General features: G+C 44.8%; 1 protein-coding gene across 1 annotated transcript; it reads right to left on the bottom strand.

The window, feature by feature from the left end:
* Nucleotides 1-3,899: 3,899 nt before the first annotated feature.
* BBS2 (Bardet-Biedl syndrome 2) lies at nucleotides 3,900-22,178 on the bottom strand. The gene is made up of 17 exons (XM_084294432.1): nucleotides 21,995-22,178; nucleotides 21,680-21,907; nucleotides 20,841-20,966; nucleotides 20,502-20,564; nucleotides 17,579-17,656; nucleotides 15,131-15,235; nucleotides 14,139-14,225; nucleotides 12,724-12,859; nucleotides 11,195-11,334; nucleotides 10,291-10,435; nucleotides 9,289-9,460; nucleotides 8,161-8,290; nucleotides 7,112-7,243; nucleotides 6,448-6,585; nucleotides 5,858-5,970; nucleotides 5,024-5,172; nucleotides 3,900-4,340 (listed from the first exon to the last, which is right to left on the bottom strand). The coding sequence occupies exons 1-17, from the start codon at nucleotides 22,109-22,111 to the stop codon at nucleotides 4,234-4,236; spliced, it is 2,166 nt and encodes a 721-aa protein (XP_084150558.1). The 5' UTR covers nucleotides 22,112-22,178; the 3' UTR covers nucleotides 3,900-4,233.
* Nucleotides 22,179-23,920: the final 1,742 nt, after the last annotated feature.

The raw sequence follows: 23,920 nt of genomic DNA, 5'->3' as shown, positions 1-23,920 counted from the left end.
GGCCTGCAGCAAGCTGGGAAGCGTGCACATTCATTTCCCTCCTGAAGCTTCTGGGTCAGGAGAGGGACTTTGGTTTAGCCTGCTACATCTCCAGCTCCAGGTGTATTCTCACTGCAGACACCTGGGGTGGTGTAAGACCACAGCTAGCAGCAGAGGATCAGCAAGCTCAAAGTAAGGCAAGTTGTGTTGGAACAAACACTCCGCACCCTCAGCGCAGAAGCAGCAAGGGCTTCGGCTGTGACTTTATTCTGAAATGGATTACGAGAGAGATGGACATGGTCTTGTTCACACTATGACTTGTTTTCCTAAACTGGCTTCTCTGTGCACTGCAGACACTTTCAGTTTTAGTGTCCCTCTGCTACTGTTTAAGCTGCTTACAAGGGCATGAAGCTAGGAACAAATACTGAAATGTGCATTGAACTCTGTGAATCACTAATTCCGGTTAATTTCTGAGGCACTAGTACATTTCTAGGCAACAGCTATTCACGAGGAGAAAGAAGTCCTTACTCTGAGCTGCTACAGTAGAAAAAGACAAAATAACAGGAGAATTCAAAGGGAAAAAAATCAAAAACATTTGTGCAGTTGCAAACAAAGGTTACAGATACCACAGCTGTTCACAGTGCAGTCAACTAGGCAAAGTTGGGAGTAAGTTAATTAACAAAAAGAAATTACATATTCTTCTGCATTGTCAGCCTAAGAGTGTGTTTGGTAGGTCTTGGAACAGCCTCCCAAAAGACTGGGAGGAAGCTGTACTTCTTGAAGCTTACTGCTTTTTAATAATAAACAATACACTAGAGGGCATACCAGCCTCTACTTGAGCGAGCCAGTTATCTCTCCGATTGTACAAGGAAACACCCTTCTGCCTCAGGTGACTGAGATGAAGTAACCTAAGAAGCCAAATTTGCACTTAGCATTGAAAGACCTAAAAAACAACACATTTCTCTTCTCCCACGCTTCCTGTTACGTACAGGTAGCCCAGTGAAATTCCAGGTGACAGTAGCTACTTGATGGGGAGAGGGAGGGACCCGAATTTAGACTGTGCCTGTGATGGCAGCCCTCTCTAGAGATGCTCTTATTGATGTGTGTATGTGCAGCTGCCTACAGCATACCCTGAGCATTAAGGGATATATGAAATATGTACTGCCCACCAAGAGAGAAAGCAGAAAAATACAGAAAAACAAATAAGGACAGAATAGCAAATGAACAACAGGGTACAGAGTGTGCAGCAGCTGAGAACAGAAGCTTCATACCAGGCAAGACAGCCTCCTGCAAAAGCTGACCAGCTCAGCTACACGAGGATGCACATTTCCCACCAGATTACTGCACTGCCACAGCCAAGAACCCTGGCATTTGATGCAGGGTACCAGCAGCTTTCAGTTATTGAAGTGCTGAGTTATTCAAATGCTCTGTGACAAATTTTTCAGGATCTGGTTGTTGCCTGTTTGCCAAGGAGCTGAAAACTGAAGTGATTCAATACAGTTTAGCTGTAGACCAGACCTGAAGGAATGATTTTTGCATTCATAAACACACAGCAAGTTAAGTTCTGACATCAGGTATTCAGTGAATTAGGATTAATCGAGATGAACAGCAATCCACGGGACTTGGAGAAAGTGTGGCTAAAATCCGGTAACCTATTGTCAGCTGTCAGTTCCATTTTCTTGTTTGTTTGTTCTTAAACTCCAAAACAGAACTTGAACTAGGACACAGGAAATCCCTGTTGCACAGCTCCCTCTTCAGAGGGCACTGATCCAGCACAGGATTTCGGCAGCACATTTCTAAGGCAGCAAAGGGACCTTACGGGAAAGCCATGTGCCCGTGAGCACACTGCCTGCAGGCACAGCAGAGCCCCAGTGCAAGTTTCAATTTCAGGCAGGCACCAAAATGCCCCAGAGGGGCAGGAAAATGGCCTGAACCCAATTCCCAGTGCACATACCAAGGCCTGCTGCTGTCCAAGCAGTCTTTCCCAATAATTTTTAGCAACTAACGTGCAGTGCTACTAGTGTGATTTTAGAGTTCACTTTGTACTTGCCCAGTGGCTTAACTTGTTGTGAACAATTCCCCTCCCGTTCCCGAGAAGAGGATTACTGCGCAATAGCCCTGGACTGAATCTTACCAGTACAGATTGTTTGCTACTCATTTCTTGGTGCAGGTTCAGCTGCGCACGCTGCTTATGTCAACTTGCTGCTGTGTGCCAGCCAAGGGCTGCTTTATTTCAACAAGCAACTGCAAGCTTTGTATCACTTCAGCTTACAGGATGTGGATTGTACCTTTGGCAAAGACAGAAGTTGTTTTTACGGGAAAATAAATGACAAATTTGTTGTCAGAAACCTAGCCGGGGGAAATCAGCCGTATCAGAGGTCTGGACTGTGACCGCAGGACTGACAGTGACACAGGCTGCCAAGAGCCAAACAGAGCCGGGACTGGAAGTGCCTGATGTGTAGCCCTGGAAGTCAGGCTGATGGGAAAGCTGCTTTCTGAGCACAGACACTCTCTGATCATTGAACGGACTACAGAAATGCAGCTAAGCAAGCATTAGGATTTTGAATGTAAAGAGCAAAAGAAGAGCTGGAAACAGTGGGAACAAGTACAGCAGGTGGCAGAAAGCCCGAGACTTATGCCAGGAGACTGTTCCATAATCAAGTCTTACAGCTTGCTCGCTTAGAACAGCACGGGTGGCTCACCACCCTTTTCACCAAGAAGCTGGATTTGACTAACAACCAGGTTCTTAAAAGGATTCAAATGAGCTCTTGCTGCAGATTGGAAGTGACAGAGATCCACGCATTTGGCAGTGTAATTCTTCATCTTGAAGGGGTGAAGCACTGGCAAGGGGCTGTTTTGGAGATTAGAACACATTGCAAGAATTAATTTCCCCATTCAGCTGCCTGCCCCGTAGCGAACAGTGGGCTGCTGCTTTTAATTTGGTATTAGCAAATAGACAGAGCAGTTACAGGAGGCGAGTACTGCTGACAACCCTGAGAAGCTACCCAAGAACATCCTTTCACAGATGTGATGGACTGCCTACTCCCCGCCGTGCTGCAGATTGATCCATGCAGTGGTAGACATGATGAATGGTGCAGGAGCAGGAACACTGGCACCCAGCCGCCATCCTGTCCAGGATATTTTTAGCTTCTAGTAGGAATTTGTTTTGGCAAAGGTTCTGAAATATCTTTATATCTAAACTACAGTTCTACTGTAGTATTTTAATCCAATTTAAGAGATCCCACAACTAATAAACAGTTTTGAGCCAAGGGCCAAGAGATTTTTCAATACTTTCTTTTGATCCCATTATGTACTGCTACCTCTTCATAAGTATGCACCAAGCTTGGGTGTGTAGTTTGTTTTCCTCATTCCTGAAATACGCCCTTACCCACCTCAGTATCTGCAGTTTCATCCAGCAGTAGCAGGGAACAAGCAGCTGGAAGGACAACTTCCTGCAATCTGGGTGTGGGGAGAGCATCAAATATGAAACCGACCGCTTCCTACCTTCCTATCCTGGAACCGGACAGCTTTCAAGGATCATCTGGCTTAAAAGCCAGCAAGAAGATGTTTTCCTTTTGGTGCTTCTAGTGCAGTGGGCTGCAATTTACCCAGGAAGCAGCACATTCCCACAATAAAACCAGGGGTTCTCTACCACAGAATAACTCTATACGGGAGCACAAGCCAGTAGCTGACAACAGAAGTTGGAGGCAAGTTCCAAAAACTCAATTCCAAAGCTAGCAGGCTCATGGTCTTGCATTTCAGTTTGACTTCACATTCACCTCCAGGTTCTTAAGCCACAATGCAAATACAGTAATAGACATATTCCCAACTTGGTGTATGCAGAAACCAGACAACTGCTTCATTTTCCAGCAAATAACTTAACCGTACACATCTCCCCGACTAAATCACAACAAAAGCAGTCAAACCAGTCTGTGTTTTAATGGTAAAGACTGATGCCGTAACTACAAAATATATTAAAATACATAAATAAGGTCATGTAAGAAAAATTAGTGTTTCAAGGTTATACCTCTGCCTTACATAAACACCACATCTGCACTTAAACTCTGAAGCTTCCTGTCCTTTGGCCTGCATAAATACCAGTTCTTGCCTGATGACTTAACTCAAATCCTACCTTTGCATTTACTCCACTCTACAATGGAGCAGGGAACTTAAATGCTTGTCTCGTTTTTGGTCCAGTAACTGCCTACTGCACGGAAACATCACCACTACACAACTGCTGCTCCTCTAGTCGTTTTAAGATGATGCTGTCCCCACACGCATTATCCTGAACAGCACATTAAAGTTGTTGCTTCTTATTGCATCCCGACAAGCAGTGATCACTTGTGTTTTAGGTTTGCCAACTGTGAATAGAAAAGAAAAAAAAAAAAAGAAAAAACAGTTCAGTTATTGAGTAAAAAAAAAAAAAAAAAAAAAAAGGTACAAATATTTATAAAGATCAAAATGTAGGGTGTTCTTTCACAAATTTTTACACAAACAGCAAAGTCCCACCTTGCCTTTTTCTTAATATATAAATAAAATAATTTCTTTAAAGAATTTTCCATAGCTGTATTACAGGGCAGCCTAAAGGACTTGTTGAAAGGGAAATGCTATAAATACAAAACAAAAAACAAAAACAACAACAAACTCCTTCTCCAAAGACCAACAGAACTAACAATAACATAAACAGCCTTGCTTGAGTTGATAGCTTTCTTCCTTTTTTTTTTTAAACTAGGTTATAAGTGAAGAACTTAAACACTACAACTGTTTTAAAAATTGTGTTCAACAAAACTAGTGATTTCTATACCTGAAAACTGCTTTGAACTGTTCTTTCCAAAATACTGTGATCCCAGATTATATTGGACACTCACAGCTCATTGTCACAGGCAATCGGCTAGGACTGAGCAATGAAAGGTTACTTCTACTGATTTAGCTTCAGGGCAAGCAGCCTGCAGCCACTTAGGCAAACCAGGTGGCCTCTGAGATGCATCTTATCTGCCCCAGTGGGATCCAGGACTCCCCGTGCCCTCCCAATACGCATACTTACCACGTAACCTGCCTGCCCTCTGGATTGCTTGGTTCACGGCTTTCAGATTATTCAACAGCTCAGTGTGATTGTTGCAACGAATTTTGTATTGATTTATTAAATCTCTATTAAGATCATACAGCTCGATGTACCGTTTTTTCATGTTTTTCCTGGGGGAACAATCAGCACGGTTAGTTGAATCTCTAGGGACAAGAAAATAATTCCTGGTCTGTCAATACAAAGGTGTAACACTGCATGGTTGTGATGGCTGCCACCATTACCTCCATGGCTGCAGCTACAGGACAGCAGACTTGTCTAGACGTGTTGGTTAACCTCATTATTTAACTGAATAAGGAGTCTATTTTTGTAGTTACGTTCTCCAAACAGGAGATGCCACGTTCCCCAGTGAAAGTGACACTGCTCTGCTCTGCAGAAGTTCCGACCTCTTTCCTGTCACCCTTCACAGTCAAGGCAGGAAATTAGCGAACACACAAGTCAGAGTGAAGGGACTGGCACTTAAAATTTATTTCCTGGTGTTCTCAGAGGTTCACACACCACGGACAGCTTTTAATTCCTTCTTCCCTTAATGTGTCTTTTCTAATATATCACCTTCTCAAGGCCAACTCCCCCTGCCTGTTCCACACTAAGCCCCTAACCCTGCCCTTTTGTCTTCCCCAGGCTAGTTTTCTACCTAAAAATCAGCTCATGGTGGGAGCAGCCAAGGTACCAATTCTGCATGAAGAATTGTAACTGGAAAACCACCACACCACACAAACGCTTTTGTGCTTTTTTTCTGCCTGAAAAGCAAAGGCTGGCTGTTCTACACCCAAAACATACAAAGTGGCAACTGCTCACATGTCTCCCAGGAGTCGCGCATCTTCCGCCTGAACCAGCATGCTGCGGATGAGGTTGGAGTGCTCGGCCATGTCAGCAGTGAGCCTCTGATTCACTGAGTGGTGCTCGTCCACCTGTCCAAGGAAAAAGTTCGTGAGAAAAGGCCCCCTGCCATTCAGGGCATACAGGAACACCTCAACTCAGCACAAGAGGAAGTAACATCCCACCTTAACCTACCTGCATCCCTAGCACCATCCTCCTTCCCCTAACCCCTGGCTGCCAGGGCAGTACCTTGTCCCACAGAAAGAAGTGCTCTGCTAAGATGCAGACCTTATGCCCTGACCCAAATCCACAGCTGTCTTCCAGACAATATATTTACATTATTCTAAGTGCTCAGCTGCTGGGGACCAAGACCCTGTTCCATACAACAAAGAATAAAAAGAAGACTGAGGGAACCCCTTTGTCCTTTGCACAGAATACACAGCGCACCACTGCTGGCTGATTTACACCAAGAAGACAAAGCAGCTTAGAGATCCTCAACTTCTCCTCTCACACCAATGTCCCCAGTGACTGCTTAGCTGCCATTTTAAAAATGCCCGATGCTTCCTCACCTTGACCAACACTGTCTTCAGCTCCTCAAAGTACGCAGGGAAATCTGCTTCCACCTGCAGATCTTCAATTGCCAGAAAGGAGGCCATTGACTGGATAATGTCACCAGCTAAATCAATATCATCCGTGCTAATTGAAATCTGTCAGAAAGGACAAGAAAGCACTTAAAGGCTCTTCCATGACCAAATATCTCCTGAAACTGCTCAGCAGGACTGCCTCTAGAACAGACATCAAGGCCCATAGCAGTTCACTCTAAGAGGCAAGATTGTTCCAAGAATAAGCTCTAAGGCTCGCTGGAGATAAGGAGACACCGATTTCAAAGGGGCTTTTATTTAGGCTTGAGGAAAAAGGAATTTGTGCATACAAGGCCAGTACAGGAGTTATGGGCAGCCCCTGGGCCTCAAATTGTGGCTTCCCACTCTGTGTGGGAACAAATACCTTCCTACAGATCTGTAGGCTAAACAATTTGCTTTGTTGAGTGGCAATGGAATTTCACCCACTAAGAGTAACACAGACTCAAAAGTTGCCAAAATCATCCGTGGAACTTGAGTACTTCCTCTGTCTGTTCAGTCCTCCTACAATTTTACAGCCTCCCCTTGGCACCACCTTTAAGTTTCACTGGTGTATAATTACATGGCCGTTCCCCTCATCTGTGAAGTTACTCACCTCTCCGCCAGACTTGATTTTGATGAAGAGCTGACCTGCGTTACGAAGGGAAGTGAAGCAAACCTGAAAGGGAGCACTCTGAAACTCTGCATCCTCTGGCAGCAAGAAGCTCTGGTTCAGCCACATAACAATCTGGCAAAAAATAAAAATAAAACAAAGAACGAAGAGCATCAGCCATCACCTGTGCAGAAAATCTAGAGAGCCATGCAGTGCCCTTACATGTGCACAGGGCAGCAGGGCTGTTCAGGGTAGCTTGGGAGTTTCATTCACTAAGTTTCATCCCCTAAATGCATGTCATGAACTTGCTAGGGTGGGGACAGTTGGCTCACTGCTCCTAAACTGAATATATTTAAGGAAATCAAACCTAACAATATAAAACCACAGCTCAAGGTCAAAGCATAAGACCAGGCCTGGAGACTGGAGAAAGCTAGGAAGCAAGCTTGGTTCTATTACAAGAATTTAAAGGAAAGCGTGTTTCATCTTTTTTGTTTGTTTGTTTTTTGTGTTGGCTACTTAATGCAGGAAAGGTGACACACATATAGCAAAGCCTCACCGTTATGAGGGAAATGGCCAGCTCTGATCACCACCATCCCACAATTCAGATCTTTCAGAACCAAAACTACAGCACCACTGCTCAGCTGCTAGGTATCTGAGCCGTTACCTGGGCCTTTATCCTGTTCTCTATTTATAACATTCATCACTCACTACAGGGATCCTGCCACTCGCACTCTATCAGTCATCACAGAGCAAACAAGATAATATCTGAAATACCTCATGATCTCAGGTCATTATTTCCTGCAGCTGCAGGAATCCCTGAAGCTGGGAATGTCTCAAGTGAGGCATTTTTAAAAATTAAAACAAAATAAAACAAAAAAAAAAACACTACCAAGTCAAGCTGTAACATACAGACTCCAAAGGCTAGAAACGCAGTCCACTGCATAATAATCTTTGCTCCTGGAAACCTCAAGCTAACTGCAAACCCTCCAGTTGCTATGAAAAGCATCATCAGTAAACAGGACTAGAAATTAGGATTTAGAGCAGAAACTCACCCTCTGTGGCCTCTCATTCATTGTGCAGTTAACAAAGCTCAGCGGCTCCGTGGCTGAGTCTGGGCTGCTCAGGGCATACATGGAGAAGCGGGGAAGCTGTCTCGTCAGCTCAAAGACATGGAACTGTGTGCTGGAAGCAATCAAAAGGGAAAATACAGAGACAATTACAAACATAACAGTGATTCACCTATTTGCAAGGGCTCCTGGTTCTTTTTTTACCTGGGTATAAACATCCACTGCTTCCAGCAATGCAACCAATGGGTTACTGCTGGAAAGCAGCTGGATGCAGTAGAAATTGGATATTCCAGGCTTATCGCATCTCTTTACGAGGTTGAATGATTCCTCCCTATTGCTTTCACTTTCCATAATCCTTCCAATGAAATATATTCTTTAGGCTTACACGTTTAAGGTTCCATTATGTGACTGGGTATTTTATGAACAGCCTTTCTGAACTATTAAAAGCAGTAAATTAGACAAACAGAGGAAACAAAAAAAAGGAATTCAGTTCCTTCTGTTCTTCTGCAGTGCTTGGCCAGCACTCAAAATACACCTCCCTGTTTAGCGAAAGGATGCTGCTTCCTGGGACGCTGCCAGTTCTGGCAGATGTGAGCAGGGAGAAAGTTTTGGGTTTTTTTGAAAGTATATACGAAGAGGAAACTGGAAAAACGTTGTCTTGAAATCAGGCATATGCTGCTTTCTACTTGCCCCAAAGTCAAATGGGTTCAGGGTTACTTTTTAGCTTGAAAGACAGCACAGTGACTCCAGGTTTACCCAAGTATTATGGTAAGAACTGCCACCATTCAGGCCCCTGGAGCAGCAAACCCTTAGAGCAGGCAGTCTGGATACAGCCTCTGCCTCTCATGGCTCCCTCCAGAGATCCACAAGAAAGCAGGCTTGGACAAGAAGCCAAAGGCAAAGCCAGAGCACAGCAGGTCCCAGTAACCAACTGGACCAGAGCTCAGCGTAACAGTATTTTTAAGAAAGTATTCCAGCTCGCCTTCCACTAACAAGAGAAGTGAGGCATTAGGGAATTAACGGTGCAGTTCCCGTGGGACAAGCATGAAGCCACATCACTGGTGTTTCCTGTCACACACTGGAGACCAGCAGAGTTCACAGCACAAACCTCACCTGTTCCTGTAACCCACGAAGGCTTTGATGTGCAAATCCACGGGGACATCTTTGGGTGGAGTAAGGGGAACCCGAACACAACCTGAGAGGTTCTGGAGACTGGGGTGTACCACGTGGCTCTCTCCTTCAAATATGCCTTCAGCAAAGATCAGCACAGCACGGATGATTGTGTCTTAGCAACGGAAAGAAAAAATAGTTTCTAAATTAACAGCTGTCCTCTCGAAAAAAAATCTTTTTTTTTTTTTTTTTTCCCCAGAATTAAGCACAGGCAACTCTTTACAGCCCTCCTCTAAACTGTTAACATATTGCAAACGACCAGCACTACCACATCTGGATCTGATTGCATTCTCAACATACCTAGTGCTAGGTGAATAGGCTGCTTTGGGGCAGTTTCTGTCTTGCAGCTGAGGCCTAGCTGTATTCATGCAACACCCTCACGAGCACAGAGACTTAACTGAACACAACCTGAGCTCAAAGCTGCTGTGGTAGTCTCTGCATTCCTTACACAGTTTAACACGTACCAGGTAATCCACCCATAAACAACCAAGATTGTCCATTAATTTTTGGAACAGATTTTTTTATGTTGTTTTGCTCAGCTGTTTTTTGTTTGCTTTTTACAACAAAAATGTTGTGACAGAGGCGTATCCCCCTATACTGACCACTGCACTCATTCTTTCACAGAGGAATAGCACGGTGTTCCTTTTTTACTCTTTACAGTCAACACAAGGAATGTTGCAGGGATCACCAAAACTCATTTCATCCAAGTTAAATGTTAATTGCCTTGGAAAACAAAACACAAGAAGTAAATTCCAGCAAACTCCTCCCCCTTCCCCAGACCCATCAAAGGAGCACAGCTGATTCAAAACTGTGAAAGGAAAGCAACCACATAGGGGAAATTACAGACAATAAAGGGGAGACAGGCAAATCATCAGCTAAATATAACTAAATGTTTGCATGAATTTACATGGAAATAAATGCCAATGGTTGCAGGTTACCACTCACCATTTGTGGTGGAAATACACAGCTCCACGTGGGCAGACTGGCTGTCAGAGCCCAGATTAACTGACAGGGAGGTCTGGAGTTGGGTGTTTGCTGGAATCACACCTCTCTGCCCATCAGCTTCCTTCAGTTGAGTGTTCTGTTCAGCCTGTTCCAAAACACATACCCTTCAGTATCAGAATTTCAAGATTTTCATTCAAGCAACCTAGAAAACGTGTGTAAGTCAGTTCTCTTTTCCTGCAGGAGAAGGCTGCAATGCCCAGACACCTCCCGTATTTATAAACAGCAGCTGGATTAGGCACGAAGCTGTGGACCCTTGTGCCACAATTTGTTCAAGTGCTTTCTTGTTGATGGAGCTCAGCTCTGTACCCAAACCTCCATTCAGAAAAGCACTTTGCATATATTTAACTTTAAGCAAAAATTCCATGCTTTTGCTGCGGTGGTTATTTACTTTTCAAACATAAGCCTGCTCTTCCCTCAGACTATTTTTCAAAGCCCTGTAATTCTGCACCTTCCCCATCAAGCCACAAGCGCGCTGCCGGTGTACCTTGGCAGTGCTCTCACACAATCCTCTCCGACTCCCAAGTTGGCTTAGGCATGGAAAATTACAATTTTCAGTCGTAAGCTGATGCACAGGGCTGAACAAAACCCAGCTCCAAACCCAACTGCTCCATTGAGCTGATGAGGCAAGGAGCACGTTACTTATTACAGAAAGAAAAGCAAGTTCTGAACTTGCACAAGGCGCGAGCCAGACATGCAAGCAGGAATCCCAGGCAGACAATCTCACTGCTGATTGCAGGTTACAGCTCTGACTTGTCCAGGCTGCCCCACGACCTCCTCTCAGATTACAACAGATTTATAGCAATGGGAAGACAGGTTTTAGCCCTACACATTGTTCAAATAGTACCTTGGCGTTTTCCTCATAATTTCTTAATTCCAAGAGCAGATTTTGTTTCTTTTGGCTAAGTTCTCGGATCAGGTCCTGCTCAGCACTTGTATCCATCAGGTTTCCCTTCATCTCCTCACCTCCTGGCAGATAGCCTCGGACTGCACAGAAACAAAACACACAGAAAAATCTGACACCTGTAAAGAATACGCTGCCCAACGGCGTAACCCCAGTTAAAAGTTGTAGGAACACAGAAAAACACATTCAGGGTGCACAATGCCCTCCAGTAAAAGGGCTCACTTTATTATTTGCAGGTCAATCATTTCTTTTAGATGAGAGCAAGCCAGAAAATACACTGATACACAGAAAAACAATGTTCTCAATCCTACAATTGACCTCGTGTGGAAGGAAGCCAGTCCCAAACAGAACTCTAATGACATGCAATGACAAGCATTGTGAGAATGCAGAGGCTTGCCCATACAGTGTTTATTTTTGTATTATGATTTAGTAATTATTAATATTATTTACTATTACTATTTAGTAGTGCCTTTTTTTTTTATTAATTAGTTTCTGTTTATTCTTTATTTTTAGCCCTGCCTAAAGGCTCCAGCCTAAAGGGATCCCCACTGTGCCAAGGCTTCCAACACACACATAAGAAGAGCATGAGCATGTTGGTGATATTAACCTACACAGCTCTGCTAGGATACTGCATACAACATCCCCCTTCTGTAAGCCTGGGAAAAGGGTTTCAATGCTGAAGCCAAAGTCCAGCACTTCCCAGCAGCCTGTGATTAAGAGAGACAGAAAAACACTGCGCTATTTAACAAGGACAGGCTTTTGTTCCAGTGGGCTGTGCCAGACCTGTTTGTCTCAGGTCATTGAAGCCAAGCAGTTGGATAATCACACCAGTGCCTTTCCTGGAGCCATCGTGCATGCCCGTAAATTCATGCTGAACTTATTTAAATGATCTCCAATCGTATCTGTTTCCAGTCACAGTAACCAGGTCTCACTGCCTGAAAGTCTGGTGGGACAAATCCACCAGTTCTACAGTCTCAGAAGAGAAATTCCCAGGAAACAAAGGGCTGTTGACATCCAAAATTTCTAACACAATTAACAACTCATCTTTCGAACAAAACCAAAATACATGCACCTGAAGCTCTCTAACCCCGTTTATCCACTGTTAAGCAACCCAACAACTAGCACGTATTTCCCATATATTGATCTTTCATAATGTTGCCTGAAAAACTGTGGTCTTTACTGAGCATGTTCCTCTTTGCATTATTAGGAAGGGACATTTTCTATTAGGCAAACAAATTCTGATGGCTTCTTGGACCATAACGAAATGCACACTGATTATCATGGAGAAAGCGATATTCAAAGTCCTGTTTGCAGATAGCCTAACACAAAATTCCCTTAACTTTGCACAAAGCAAAGGGAATTTGGCACACAAAAATGCCTGTGGAACCGAAACAGCGGTTAGGTAATCTGAGATGACGTGATGTGCCTGATATCACTGTATGTTAAATTAGTATCCTGAACAATGCTCTTACCTTCACCGTCAACTGAACAGCAGATTAACTGGGTGCTCCCATCCATCCTGTAATCCCCCTCCACCACGCCTGCAATCGAGGAGGCAAAGTTGTCCTTAAAAATGACCTCCCCCGTTCGGTCACTGCGCGCATCAACCTGGAACAGCAAAGAGTTCCAAGACACAGCATGAACAAATAAGCTAGCTCCAAAATAAATGCCACACCATACTCCGGGTTGTTAACTGAAAGGCAGCTCCACTCACGGAACTGCAGATGGATGAACCTGCAGTTCTGCTGATCAGAACGCTCCAGATGAAAAATGCGTTATCAAATGACCTCTAGACAGACTCAGCCAGAAGGAACTGCTCTTCAGAGATACTTCCCCAAGTTACAAACAACAGGAAAAAAAAAGTCATCTGCAAGCCTGCAGAGGGAAGGTTGTGCACATGTGGATGCATCAAACTGTAAATAACCTTAATGCAGTATTTACAGTGTCTCGTCTTATTTGCTGTCCTTGACTGATGAACTACCTTTACGCACATGTCACAACCTTTAGTTATCTTTTGATGGAGAGGGGAGCTCAGGTCTGTGGATAGTGTCTCTTGCAAAGCATGGGACCAACATTACTCTTTCTAGGAGCTAGGGACTGTTTCAGACCAACACGCAGGGTAGAGACTGCCAGTTGAAAAGAACAGAAAAAGGAGTACAGCAAGGAGAGGTTCTCTCTTTAATGATGTTATACACCTAATCCAACATAAATTACAACATATCTGGGCTCTAGACTGCCAGCTTGATATGAAGTTAATTAAATTCCTCCAGGCTAATGAGAGTAATGAGAGGTGCTAAGAAAGAAGCACAGATTTACCAAAAAAAAAAATTTGCAAGCTGTGTCCAAGAGAGATTTGGCAGCTAGAACAGTCATTTCTGGCAAAGGGAAATACCAAGCAACAGGCTTAAGAGACTACACCGAGCTGTATAGCATGCCTTTACATAGGATTAAATAATACTTTGATGGATTTACTCTAATCCTGCCACAGTCAAGGCCGACGCCGTTCTCCTCTTACATAACCACTCCTTTTTTCCCCTGTAGTTTGAGAACATCCAGGGTGCACGGCAGATTATTAGCATGCACCCAAGACACAGCCGAAGAGACTTGAGATCTGTAGGATGTGGCGTATGATCTCTGCTACTATAGAAACAACTTGCCACACCTTAGCAATTGACTCTGAAGCAAGCAGAGGAAGATTTTCTCTGACTGATCTTGCATTTGGCACAGGATTCGCCAGACAAACTAAGTTTACCATAATAATACTTCAGCGCTCATTTTTCAACAGTCTTTTAATATTTTGTCTGTTCTACTTCAGAAAAATTAACAACCCTGTTAAAACACAGCTTCCAGATTTACACCTCCTCGTTTTTCCCCAGTATGAGCTCACCTTCCCATTGGACCAGCCAGTGATCAGCTCGCACACCCCATCAGAGTTGAGGTCAAACGCATGTATGCTCATCGCGTGGTTCTTAGACTGAGGACAGAAAACAAAGAACAAACTACAATGGGGTATGTTTTCTAACCTGCACATGCTTGATACATGCAAGACACTGAAGAATAAGTCCACAGAAAGGAACAGAAAAACTTCTCTTAAAAGGAAGTTACAGCATCACTATCTGCAAGATCACACACATCTTCGAAATCTTTCGCTCTCGCATTATGAATCTAGTCCACTGCTCTCAAAGAACCTGATTTTTCCCTTGAATAATTTTCATCCAAGCAGATGATTAGAATTCAGAAAGTATAAAAAACAGATTTTCTAGAAAAAATATCAGTTTCAACATTTTCATAAAATGAGACCACTGAGGAAAGCCATTAACCTCTTCCTGCCACCTCCCAAGGAATCCTTCTTATTGCTATTGAATAGGCTGTTCTAATCTGTGCTATATTAAGAATATTAAAATGAAAGCTCTTCCCAACAGTGATTAGCTACAGCAACTCCTTGCTTTTGATGTAGAAAAATTAGCTTTGAACATATACAATGCAAGATGAATTCGGTCTTTGAAAAAGAGTTTATTGATTCAACAATGCAGCCAGAAGCATTTTCTAACAAATAGTTCACATTTTGCTGTTGCATCTCTGTTCCTTAAGTGACCCTGCAAAGCTGAAGCATCCCCAGATGTACGGTTTTACCAGGGCTGTTAAAGCCATCATCAGTAGTCCCAAAAGTGCTGAAGGAACTGACACGTTACTAATTTTGCATGCATCTATAAAAATGGGTAGATTTTGTAACAACAAAGTTACATTAATTGCTATGCTCAGAAGAAAATTTCAAATTCTTCTGAGGAGTTTTGGTGTTACCAGAACGACCAGAGACTAGCCACCAAACCCTCAGGAGAATTCAAACTTTCTGTGATGTCATTCCAGCATTGGACTAACCTTAATCCTCCAGTAGCGGGCTGTCTTGTCATAAACTCCGACCGTCCCGTTAGAAAGAGCATAGCCAAAGCGACTGCCGTACATGGGGCTAAGTGCTGTAACAGTCTTGTGGGGGAAAGGGAAAGGGCAGACAGAGAGAGAAAATACATGAATCAGGCAGGACACATCTACTTCTGCATCTTCAAGTACCAGAGAACAGACTATACGCCATCTCTATCACATGAACTGTACATTAATTGAAATTTAACTGTAAGTCTACTGTACAGAGCACTAAATATTGAAATAACTATTTTTAAAACTCAATTTGACATGACCAAAGGCCTTGTAGGATTTCCCCACACAAGCCGCATTGCCAATGTTAACATGCAATTCAGCAAAGATTGCAGAATTGCCCTCAAACTGTGTTTTTTGATCAAATATTTACTACCACAATCAGCAGCCCAACTGCTCACAGGATTCCTGTGGTCATCAGTGCTAATACATTGCCACCGAAAACCTGCTCCAGACACACAACACTCCTTAAATCTTCAGGATCTGAGGATGCCAAAGAGTTCAACATGACAAGGGCTGGGAAAGCCCTAGAGATGTTGGTAGAAAACCTTTTCCTAAGATTAGCAAGATAAAAATTAACAGCTCCCACGGTCGGAGTTTTTCAGGAAGACAATTACAACAGCGGGCTGGGTATTACCTGAACAAGCAACAGCTCCAGGAAAAGACCTGAGAGCCATAACCCAGACCATTTCTCCCTCCTTTTGAGAAGCATTAATTCACAGTTCTTCACTGAGCAAGGTCTCTCAGTGCTTGGACACGCATCCTTTCACCTTGCACAAATACTAGAGATCTTAATGTTGGGAGGAACAAGTACAAGAGTCTGTCTGGTCTCCCATACAAGGTAGCTCATGAGATTTCCTTAAAATTAACTCCTTCTTGAACTCCAGCACTTCTCTAAAAACCAGACCTTGCTGTGAAGACTCCCAGTGAAACTGAATCCACCCCTGCCTCTGCTGAAGTCACAGAGAAGGTAGCAATCATCCCCACCGTTTAGCATGTGCACCTTAGTGTCTGCTTTCAGGCTACAGCCACTCCACATTGCTATGCGTGGTGTCCTTAATCAGAGCTCTTGGCAACAATTCAGTCCTACAGGCGGGTGTCTGCAGACAGTCATGAAAGCAACATGTAAGCTGCATTAAACTCAGCTGACTGTGCTCCTGGATTTTTTTTGCTACAGAGCACGGTTTCCAAACCCTTCACCGTTCCCTCTTGTGGACCTTCTCCAAAGCCTTTCCCAAGTAACAGCACCCTCCAAACTGCGAGCACCCAGCGAGGACAGAAGACCCCAGCAACAGACAAAAAGTCACAGAGGCAACAATACCCTGCATACCCAAAGTGTGCATTTATAAATTCAAGAATCACAACACAACAGCTTTTGTGATCTCATTTTCATCAGAAGAAGCAAATAAACACAGAAAATGCAAACTATTCAAGTCTTCCAATATGTGTATAATGTGCAAAGCCACCGTCTCCTGCACTTGCCTTCCTAAAAGGAAAGGTTTAGGTGCAGCTGTGCCCTTTCAAATTAGAACAGTAAGACTGTAACGGGCCTCTTAAGGCTCTACAGGTGTGAATTTGAAACAACTCTACTGTAGATCTGGAAGCAAACGATACATGAGAGTGATGGACCATTCACTTCCCCTTAACTGGAAATCCCAACATGACTCTGGATTGGCTGTTGCACAGATACTGGGATGCATTCTGTTATGCCCAGTTCTAATTCTAGCTATATTAACAGCTCCTTTTCCTGGAACACTGCCCTCATTCATCTTTAAGAGCTCTTTCTAAGTCGTTTAATAGCTAACTAAGCCTTTTAGCCCTAACTCTGGCAGCAAGGAGTCCTCAGATCTTCAAGGACAAAGGTTGTACTCCAGGCACCACAAAAGTGCAGCCCTCTTTGTGCAGCCAGCGTACGACCAACTGCAATACAAACCTCCAGTTTTGCCTGGGTGGCCCCCTTGTACACAGCCACACACCGTGTGGATACACACGGGGACAAGTTGTCCCATCATGATTGTGTCAATACTTTTGAGGAAAACAGCAGCAGAAGACGTCCTGTTGCTCAGGAGGCACTAAGAGCTTCGGTCAGTGGGCTCCTTCCTGGAACCACAACCACCTTTGAACAGGGCCCTGCTTTTCAGTCAGACAATAATTACTTTCCTTAGTCTGGTTAAAGGTTTGTAAACAAATAAAAAAGCAAGAAACCCCGTGCAAGTGTTATTGAAGATGTTGTTAAACCCTAACTTTTGCAATGCTAGCTGGATAGATACCGTGCCAAACCGTTAAGTAACTATTTAACTACACAATACATTTGAACCAGAGTAACCAGAAAAGCTTTATAGTACACAACATTTTCAACTTCATCTGTGTAATAAACGTTAGCTAGAAATAATTTACCTCTGTTTCTGACATTTCCGCCACAATCTCATCTTCTTTAAATACTCTGATATCAAAATCTTCAGAGCCAACAAGAAGCTGCAAAAATAATGAAATCTACCTTAACAAGGCTTAATCGAGGCAAGAAAATAAAAATCACAGACTGTTGTACGGAGAAAGCAAATAAATATTCCAAGTCCAGCAATGGAGAGGTTTCAACAGCAATAGGAAATGTTGCCAGGAGAACAAAGGGCACCCTCAGTCAAAAAAAGCTTTCAGAAGTTCCCCATTGATTGAGTACTAGTCACACTTTTTCGGCAAGTTGGACTCTACAAAAGCACCGTGAAACATCTGGGGTAGGAATGAGAAGAGATACTTTGGAGCATCAGGGCTATGCTATTTTCTTGCTGTTATCATTTGTAACCACAATTATAAACACCAAAATACTGCGTTGCCTGTGCTGGAGCAGGGGGCATACAAAGTTCTGACTTACTACAAACTTGCTACAAACAGCTGGAAAACCTTTCACTGACCAGCCAGCCCTCGTGTAAATGCTCAAACCCAATGAACCCAAGTAACCATCACTGCCTCTCCTACAGATGGTGGCTGCCACTACCACAAAGCAAGGGCAAAATGGGCTTTAGCTTGATGTAAACGATTACACAGATAGGACATCAGCAGTGAATCAGGTCTTCTGCATTCTCACTCCTTATCATCTATTTATTAGCTTGTTTCCTATTTCCTAGGTTTGAGCAGGTAGAAGGTATTAACTGAAAAGGAGAAAGCAAGGAACAGTCCTGCACCCATCTAAACAATGACAGAAAATGATATATAAATCAAAGCTTAAAACTCAGTAGTGCCTTTCCCCACTGGAACCAATGAGCCTTCCATCTTTACTTGGCAGAATGGATACAAACACATACCAAAATTGGATTTAAATAAATAAATAAATAAATAAGCAAGACTTTTCTTCTTCCAAGGTAAAGGTGCTTCAAATTATGACAAACTAAATTACACAAGCCTAAGCTTACTGTAGCTATTGAAATAATTTATTGCAAATAAAATTGTAGAGATTTCTTGACAAGCCATGACTCCACCATCGAGCAGCAACTAGCTAAATGCACAGAAAGCCACATCAGTTACTGGTGACCCTGCATCACATACAGGTGCCTAGAAGATGCTTTACTAATTTGATTTTATTGAAGTTGTCCACCTTGGTGACTTTCATGCCCCTGGACTCAAACGTGAAAAAGTAAGGAAAAACTCCCCCTCCGTCCCCCTAGTCTCTGACACTGTTTACTTTCTCCCATCTTGCCAATCTAACATCCTAAGACAGTGACTTGAACAAATCAGTTGTGCTAGCTATTAAATGACAGAAGTCTAGTCACGCGGGTTTAAAAATCGGTCCATTTTAAATGTAGACATACATGTATTTTCACGGGGGAAAAACAGAAATAAAGTTAGCACATCCACTTATCAGATAAAACAAACCAACAAAAAAAATCAATTTCAGTTGTAAACCAGATGCAGTTTCACTTAAACCACAGCTTACAAAAAATCTTGTAGACAATTAAGAGTAAAAAGAACCCAAAAAATCTCAGAAAATGGATGCTGGGCTAACTGGCCGTGTAAGTTGGTTGGTTAAGGCATCCAACCCTGCCTAGCTCAAAGCAGCAACAGATTATACCAACTGCTGAGACTGAACCTTTGTCAAGCAGAAAAACAGAACAAAAAAAGCACTTAGAAGCCCAAGTGCAAAACATTTACAGATAGCACTACCGATCAGTTTCCCTGTTTTCTCACAGAAGGCAAGAACCTTTATCCACTGCCTCTGCTTTCTATAACCATCACTGTGCTGACATTGATTGTAAAACCTGTAAGATTTTCTGTTTCCTAAAGATCCCAATCAAACAAAGGGTCTGCACCAGCACAGCAGCTATAAGAAACACCAAAGATGTAGAGGCCATGTACATGTTACTATAAACATGACATAGTTCAAGGAAACATCACAAATGAGGACTTCCTGGGAATTCAAGAGAAGAGCTTAAATTAATTCTGATTAAAATTGGAAGATGACAAAAGTACGTACTTCTAGTGTGATGACTTAACAGGTTATTTATTTGCATCTGAAGCATACTAGGAAGCCATTATTTTTTCTTTAATAGTCATGTTTATAGTCAAGATCCTTCAATTCACACAGGATGGAGGAACATTTACAAAAACAGAAGATGCCACCCAAATTCACGTCACCCATCCATCGCAGTCTGCGTGATTAGAACAGCAGCTGTTTCCTATCATGTCTCACATCCTATCAGCAAGATGCGTGCTACTCTTCTCATTTTAAATCCGAAAAGTAAGGAACATACTATTTCCTCGCATCACTGTGGAGAAGAAACAGGTAGAATGGAGGCAAAGACAGACTCTGTGATTTTGGCAATCATAAGTGACGTGCTTCGCAGCACAGCTTTTTAAGGGCTCACTTTCACTGTAAGATGCTTGCGAGTTGTACCTCTGCCACTTAAAAAAATATTTATAAACATGTTCAAAAAATATGACTGAAACAGATGCCTTGCAACTGATGATCAGAGATGTTTCATTGTATTTCCCCTGTATTTCTGGTATAGTTCAAAAAACATGAGAGAAGTTTCCATCGCAGCTGGCCATCTATTCACCAAGGCAAGGCAGCAATACTGTGAAGCCCCCAAATATGCCTCGTTTCACACATTCCAAGTAGTGCCAGAGAGCAGGGCTGCTCCCCATATGCAGATTGAGCAATGGTGCCTGGTTCTGCCAGGCTGGAGCCTGAAAAAGGGATAGCTTCCCCACAGGGATCACTGTCACTGGTAGTACGTCAGTTGTATTTGATAATGCACTTTTGTTTTTTTCCTACCACTATAAGACCATGAAAACAGCTGAATTCACATGTAAGTGGTTACAAACAAACCTCCGTTTTGCCATCACCATCAAAGTCGCACAGTGCTAACGAACGAACATTGTCTCCAGTAACCTAAAACGAGAAAGACCATTTTCAACACTGATAGCTGTCAGAAGCTACACTTTTTATTATCTCAGCTGCAATGAGTGCAGTCAAGTACTTGAGTAACATCTGAATGCACTAAATACATGGTCAAACACATAGAATTTGAGCTCTGAAATAAATTAAGAAAGATCTTAGCTGTTCAACAACCAAATTAACATATACTGTATTAAAAAAAATCCACAGCAATTAGTGCCACCAAATGAATCTTTTAATAACATCAAAAGCATTTATGTGTAGCCCTACCGTCCAAAAAAGGTCGTTTCCTTTGTAATCAAAGCCTTGCAGGGCACAGTTGCCACCAATAATAGCAAGTGGAGATGTGATATCTCCCAGCTTTCCAAGAACTATTGCATTGGCTCCATCGGAAACCTACAGAGAAACATTAAAGGAAAACAAAACAAAACAAATAATGTGACATCAGAGCACACCGATTAAAAAAGCTTCCCACATTACCACATTTGTCTCCTTTCTAGCAGTGCCAGAGTCTTGCAGCATAACCTGGGTGTGTGCTCCCCTTCCACTTTGTGGGTGCAGTTACAGCGGGGTTGTCATAAGGCAAGACAAAACTGACAACCACCATTTCTGAAAGGGGCTAACGAGAAACCAGACGTGAAGTCGGGCCCACTGGTGAATTAGGGGGGTTATAAAGCCAAGAATTAAGGTGTTTTGACTAGTTATGCACGTGTGTTGACCATTAACCTTGTACTACAAAGTGAGTTGTGCTGTCATGTAAATCCAAGACCTCTTCAAGTTTTTCCTTATATTTTGATTCCTTGCTAAAACCCACACTTCCTGTCACTATGTGTGACCTGGAGAGATGAGGGTGAAAAAATGAGCTTAGCTGAGCTCTAGACACTGAGTAAAATGTATAAATTTTGCCTTGCTAGGTTGATGTGTTATGGTAACGTGCTCTCCCTCACACAAACGTGGGTATACACCCTACTAATGCTTTGTATACACAGGTGCACATCCTATATCCTCACACATACACAGCTAGACACCCTACTAACGCTTTGTCCCTGATGTATACGCCTCCTAGTAACACTTTATTTTCGAGGGGCAGGCAGCACGCCTCGACTCGCCTCTCGGTAGAACAGCTCCGAGTTGTCGTGCACGTCGTAGGCCAGCAGGCTGGTGGCGGTGCCCACCAGCAGGCAGTCGGCGGCCGGCTGCGGGCGCAGCGGCCCGGCGCTGATGCAGGAGATGGCCTGGTTGATGTTGAGGAGCGAGACGGCGGCGTCCTGGCCGCTCGGCACCATGCGGCTGGGGCCGGGCCGGTGGCCGGGGCTGTGCGGGCTGTGGATGAAGACCTGAGGGGAGCAGAAGGGGGGGAGGCAGTGAGGGAGCGCCCCGCGCCGCCCCCCTGCTGCTGCCTCTCCCCCCTCCCCCGCCGTTACCTTGCCCGCTTGGGTGGCGGCCGCCAGGCACGGGTGGGTCCCGTCGAAGCGGCCCAGCGCCACGGTGCGGGGCACGAGCTTGTGGCTCAGCTTCAGGGTGAAGACGGGGACCAGCATGGCGGGGGGACGGGGACCGGGACCGGGACCGGGACCGGCACCGCCACAGCGCGGCTCGGGCCTGGGCTTAGCGCCGCCCGCGCACGGAGCCGCGTCACGGGGCGGAGCGGGAGGGGGGGCGGTGAGGGGCTGTGAGGGGCTGAGGGGTAACTGGGGGCTGAGGGGGCAATTAGGGGGGCAGTTAGGGTGGTGAGGGGGCAATTAGAAAGCTGGGGGGGCAGTTGGAGTGGTGGGGGGCAGTAGAGGCAGTGAGAGAGATGAGGGGGCAGTTAAAGAGCTGGGGGGGCAGTTAGAGTGGGGAGGGGGCAGTTAGGTGGGGGGCAGCTAGAGATGGGGAAGTTGGGGGGCAGTTAGGGAGGTGGGGGGGAGGTAGGGTGTTTTGGGGGCAGTTGGGGAGGACAATAAGATATGGGGGGCAGTTAGGCGAGGGTAGTGAGGTGAGGAGATGGGGAACAATAAGGTACGGGAGGCAATTGGGGGGCAGTTAGGTGGTGGGGTGGTTAGAGGCGGGGGCATTTGGGGTAGTTGGAGAGGCACAGGGGCAGCTGGGGGGGCTGGAGGGGGCAATTAAGGGGCAGTTTGAGGGGCATGGGGGCAGTTGAGGTAGCACAGGGGCAGCTAAGGGGGCAACTGGCAAAGCAGGGGGGCAATTGGGGGATTGGGGGGGTTATTGGGGACAGTTGGGGGGCTCGGGGCAGTTGGCGGCACCAGTGAGCCCCATGCCTTCCCCTCAGCTGTGCTCTGAGGAGCAGCACCCCGAGGTCAGGCTGGGTTTTTCAGGCAAGGTGAGGAGGAGAAGAGCTGTGAAAGCCCACCAGGAGTTAAATTCAGCCAGGAAAGGGCCACCTCAGAGCCCTTCTGCCTTCCTCTGCCTGCTGCAGGCTGGCGCCTCCGTCCGTACCGCATCTGTCTTCTGTCCGTCCTGCTGATATACAGCAGAGCCAGGAAAACGGTGCCATCCCCTTTTTAGCGTTCATATCCCTTAATTTAAAAAGCACAGTTACAGAGAGCAGGACAGTCCCTTCAAGGCACACAGCTATTTTATTTAAAATAAAATTTCAGCGAGCTGTGCAGAGGCAAGGGCCTTCCCAGCCTGTTTTCATGGCCACTGTCCATCAGCTCCGGGGCTCTCGTAAGCACCAGGAGTCACCATCACGCCGACCTGAGGATCCAGCACTTGGTGTTGGCCTCTTTGTAGCTCCCAGGGGAATTTGGCTTTACCAAAACACAGCTGGCACCATTTGTTGTCTTCCTAGGCAAAGCTCGGCTGCGCGAGGAGGAGCTGGCAGTGGCAGTGGCAGGACGAGCATCGCTGCCCACCCAGGAGCTGTTTATTGGCAAAAACTTCAAATATAGCTCGAAATTCACCACGTCCTTATCTGACCGGAGCTTCCTGCCTGATGTTCCCTGGCAAGATGTAAAACCCTGCTCAGATATCGAGCGGTGGGTGGCTGGGTTAAATGTTGGCAAAAATCACCATCGCCAGCCCTCCGAGGGGGGATAGCGAGGGCTGGGGGAGAAGTGGGGATGGGAATGGGGATGGGGATTGGGATTGGGGTTGGGATTGGGGTTGAGAGAGCTACTGCCTTCCCAAAAGCATTGGCTACGTGAGCTTTTTCCATGGGCACAGGACCAGGGCCACCGCTTGCACGGTTTCTGGCACTGGGCAGATGCAGGCTATGAAGACATCAAGGAGAGCATAGCATCCTTTTATTCGGTGTGCTTGCACGGAGGGGGTTGGTGTTGTGCAAGCTCAGACAAGTGTCTGCTTAACGTCCCGGGGGATTGCTCATCGCTCTTCCCTTGGCT

This window comes from Netta rufina (genome assembly GCF_964035555.1).
Source record: "Netta rufina genome assembly, chromosome: 13".
Classification (NCBI taxonomy): domain Eukaryota; kingdom Metazoa; phylum Chordata; class Aves; order Anseriformes; family Anatidae; genus Netta; species Netta rufina.
Note: the sequence above shows the minus strand (reverse complement) of the source record. Positions and strands in the feature narration are given on the sequence as shown.

Bases quoted from the DNA above. Each gene is read 5' to 3' on its own strand.
- BBS2 (XM_084294432.1), bottom strand. From the start codon at position 22,111: ATGCTGGTCCCCGTCTTCACCCTGAAGCTGAGCCACAAGCTCGTGCCC. The intron at 20,565-20,840 runs GTAGGGCTACAC...TTCTCGTTTTAG, and splicing joins GAAACGACCTTTTTTGGACG to GTTACTGGAGACAATGTTCG. The intron at 5,971-6,447 runs GTGAGGAAGCAT...TTCCTTGGACAG, and splicing joins TGAAGACAGTGTTGGTCAAG to GTGGACGAGCACCACTCAGT.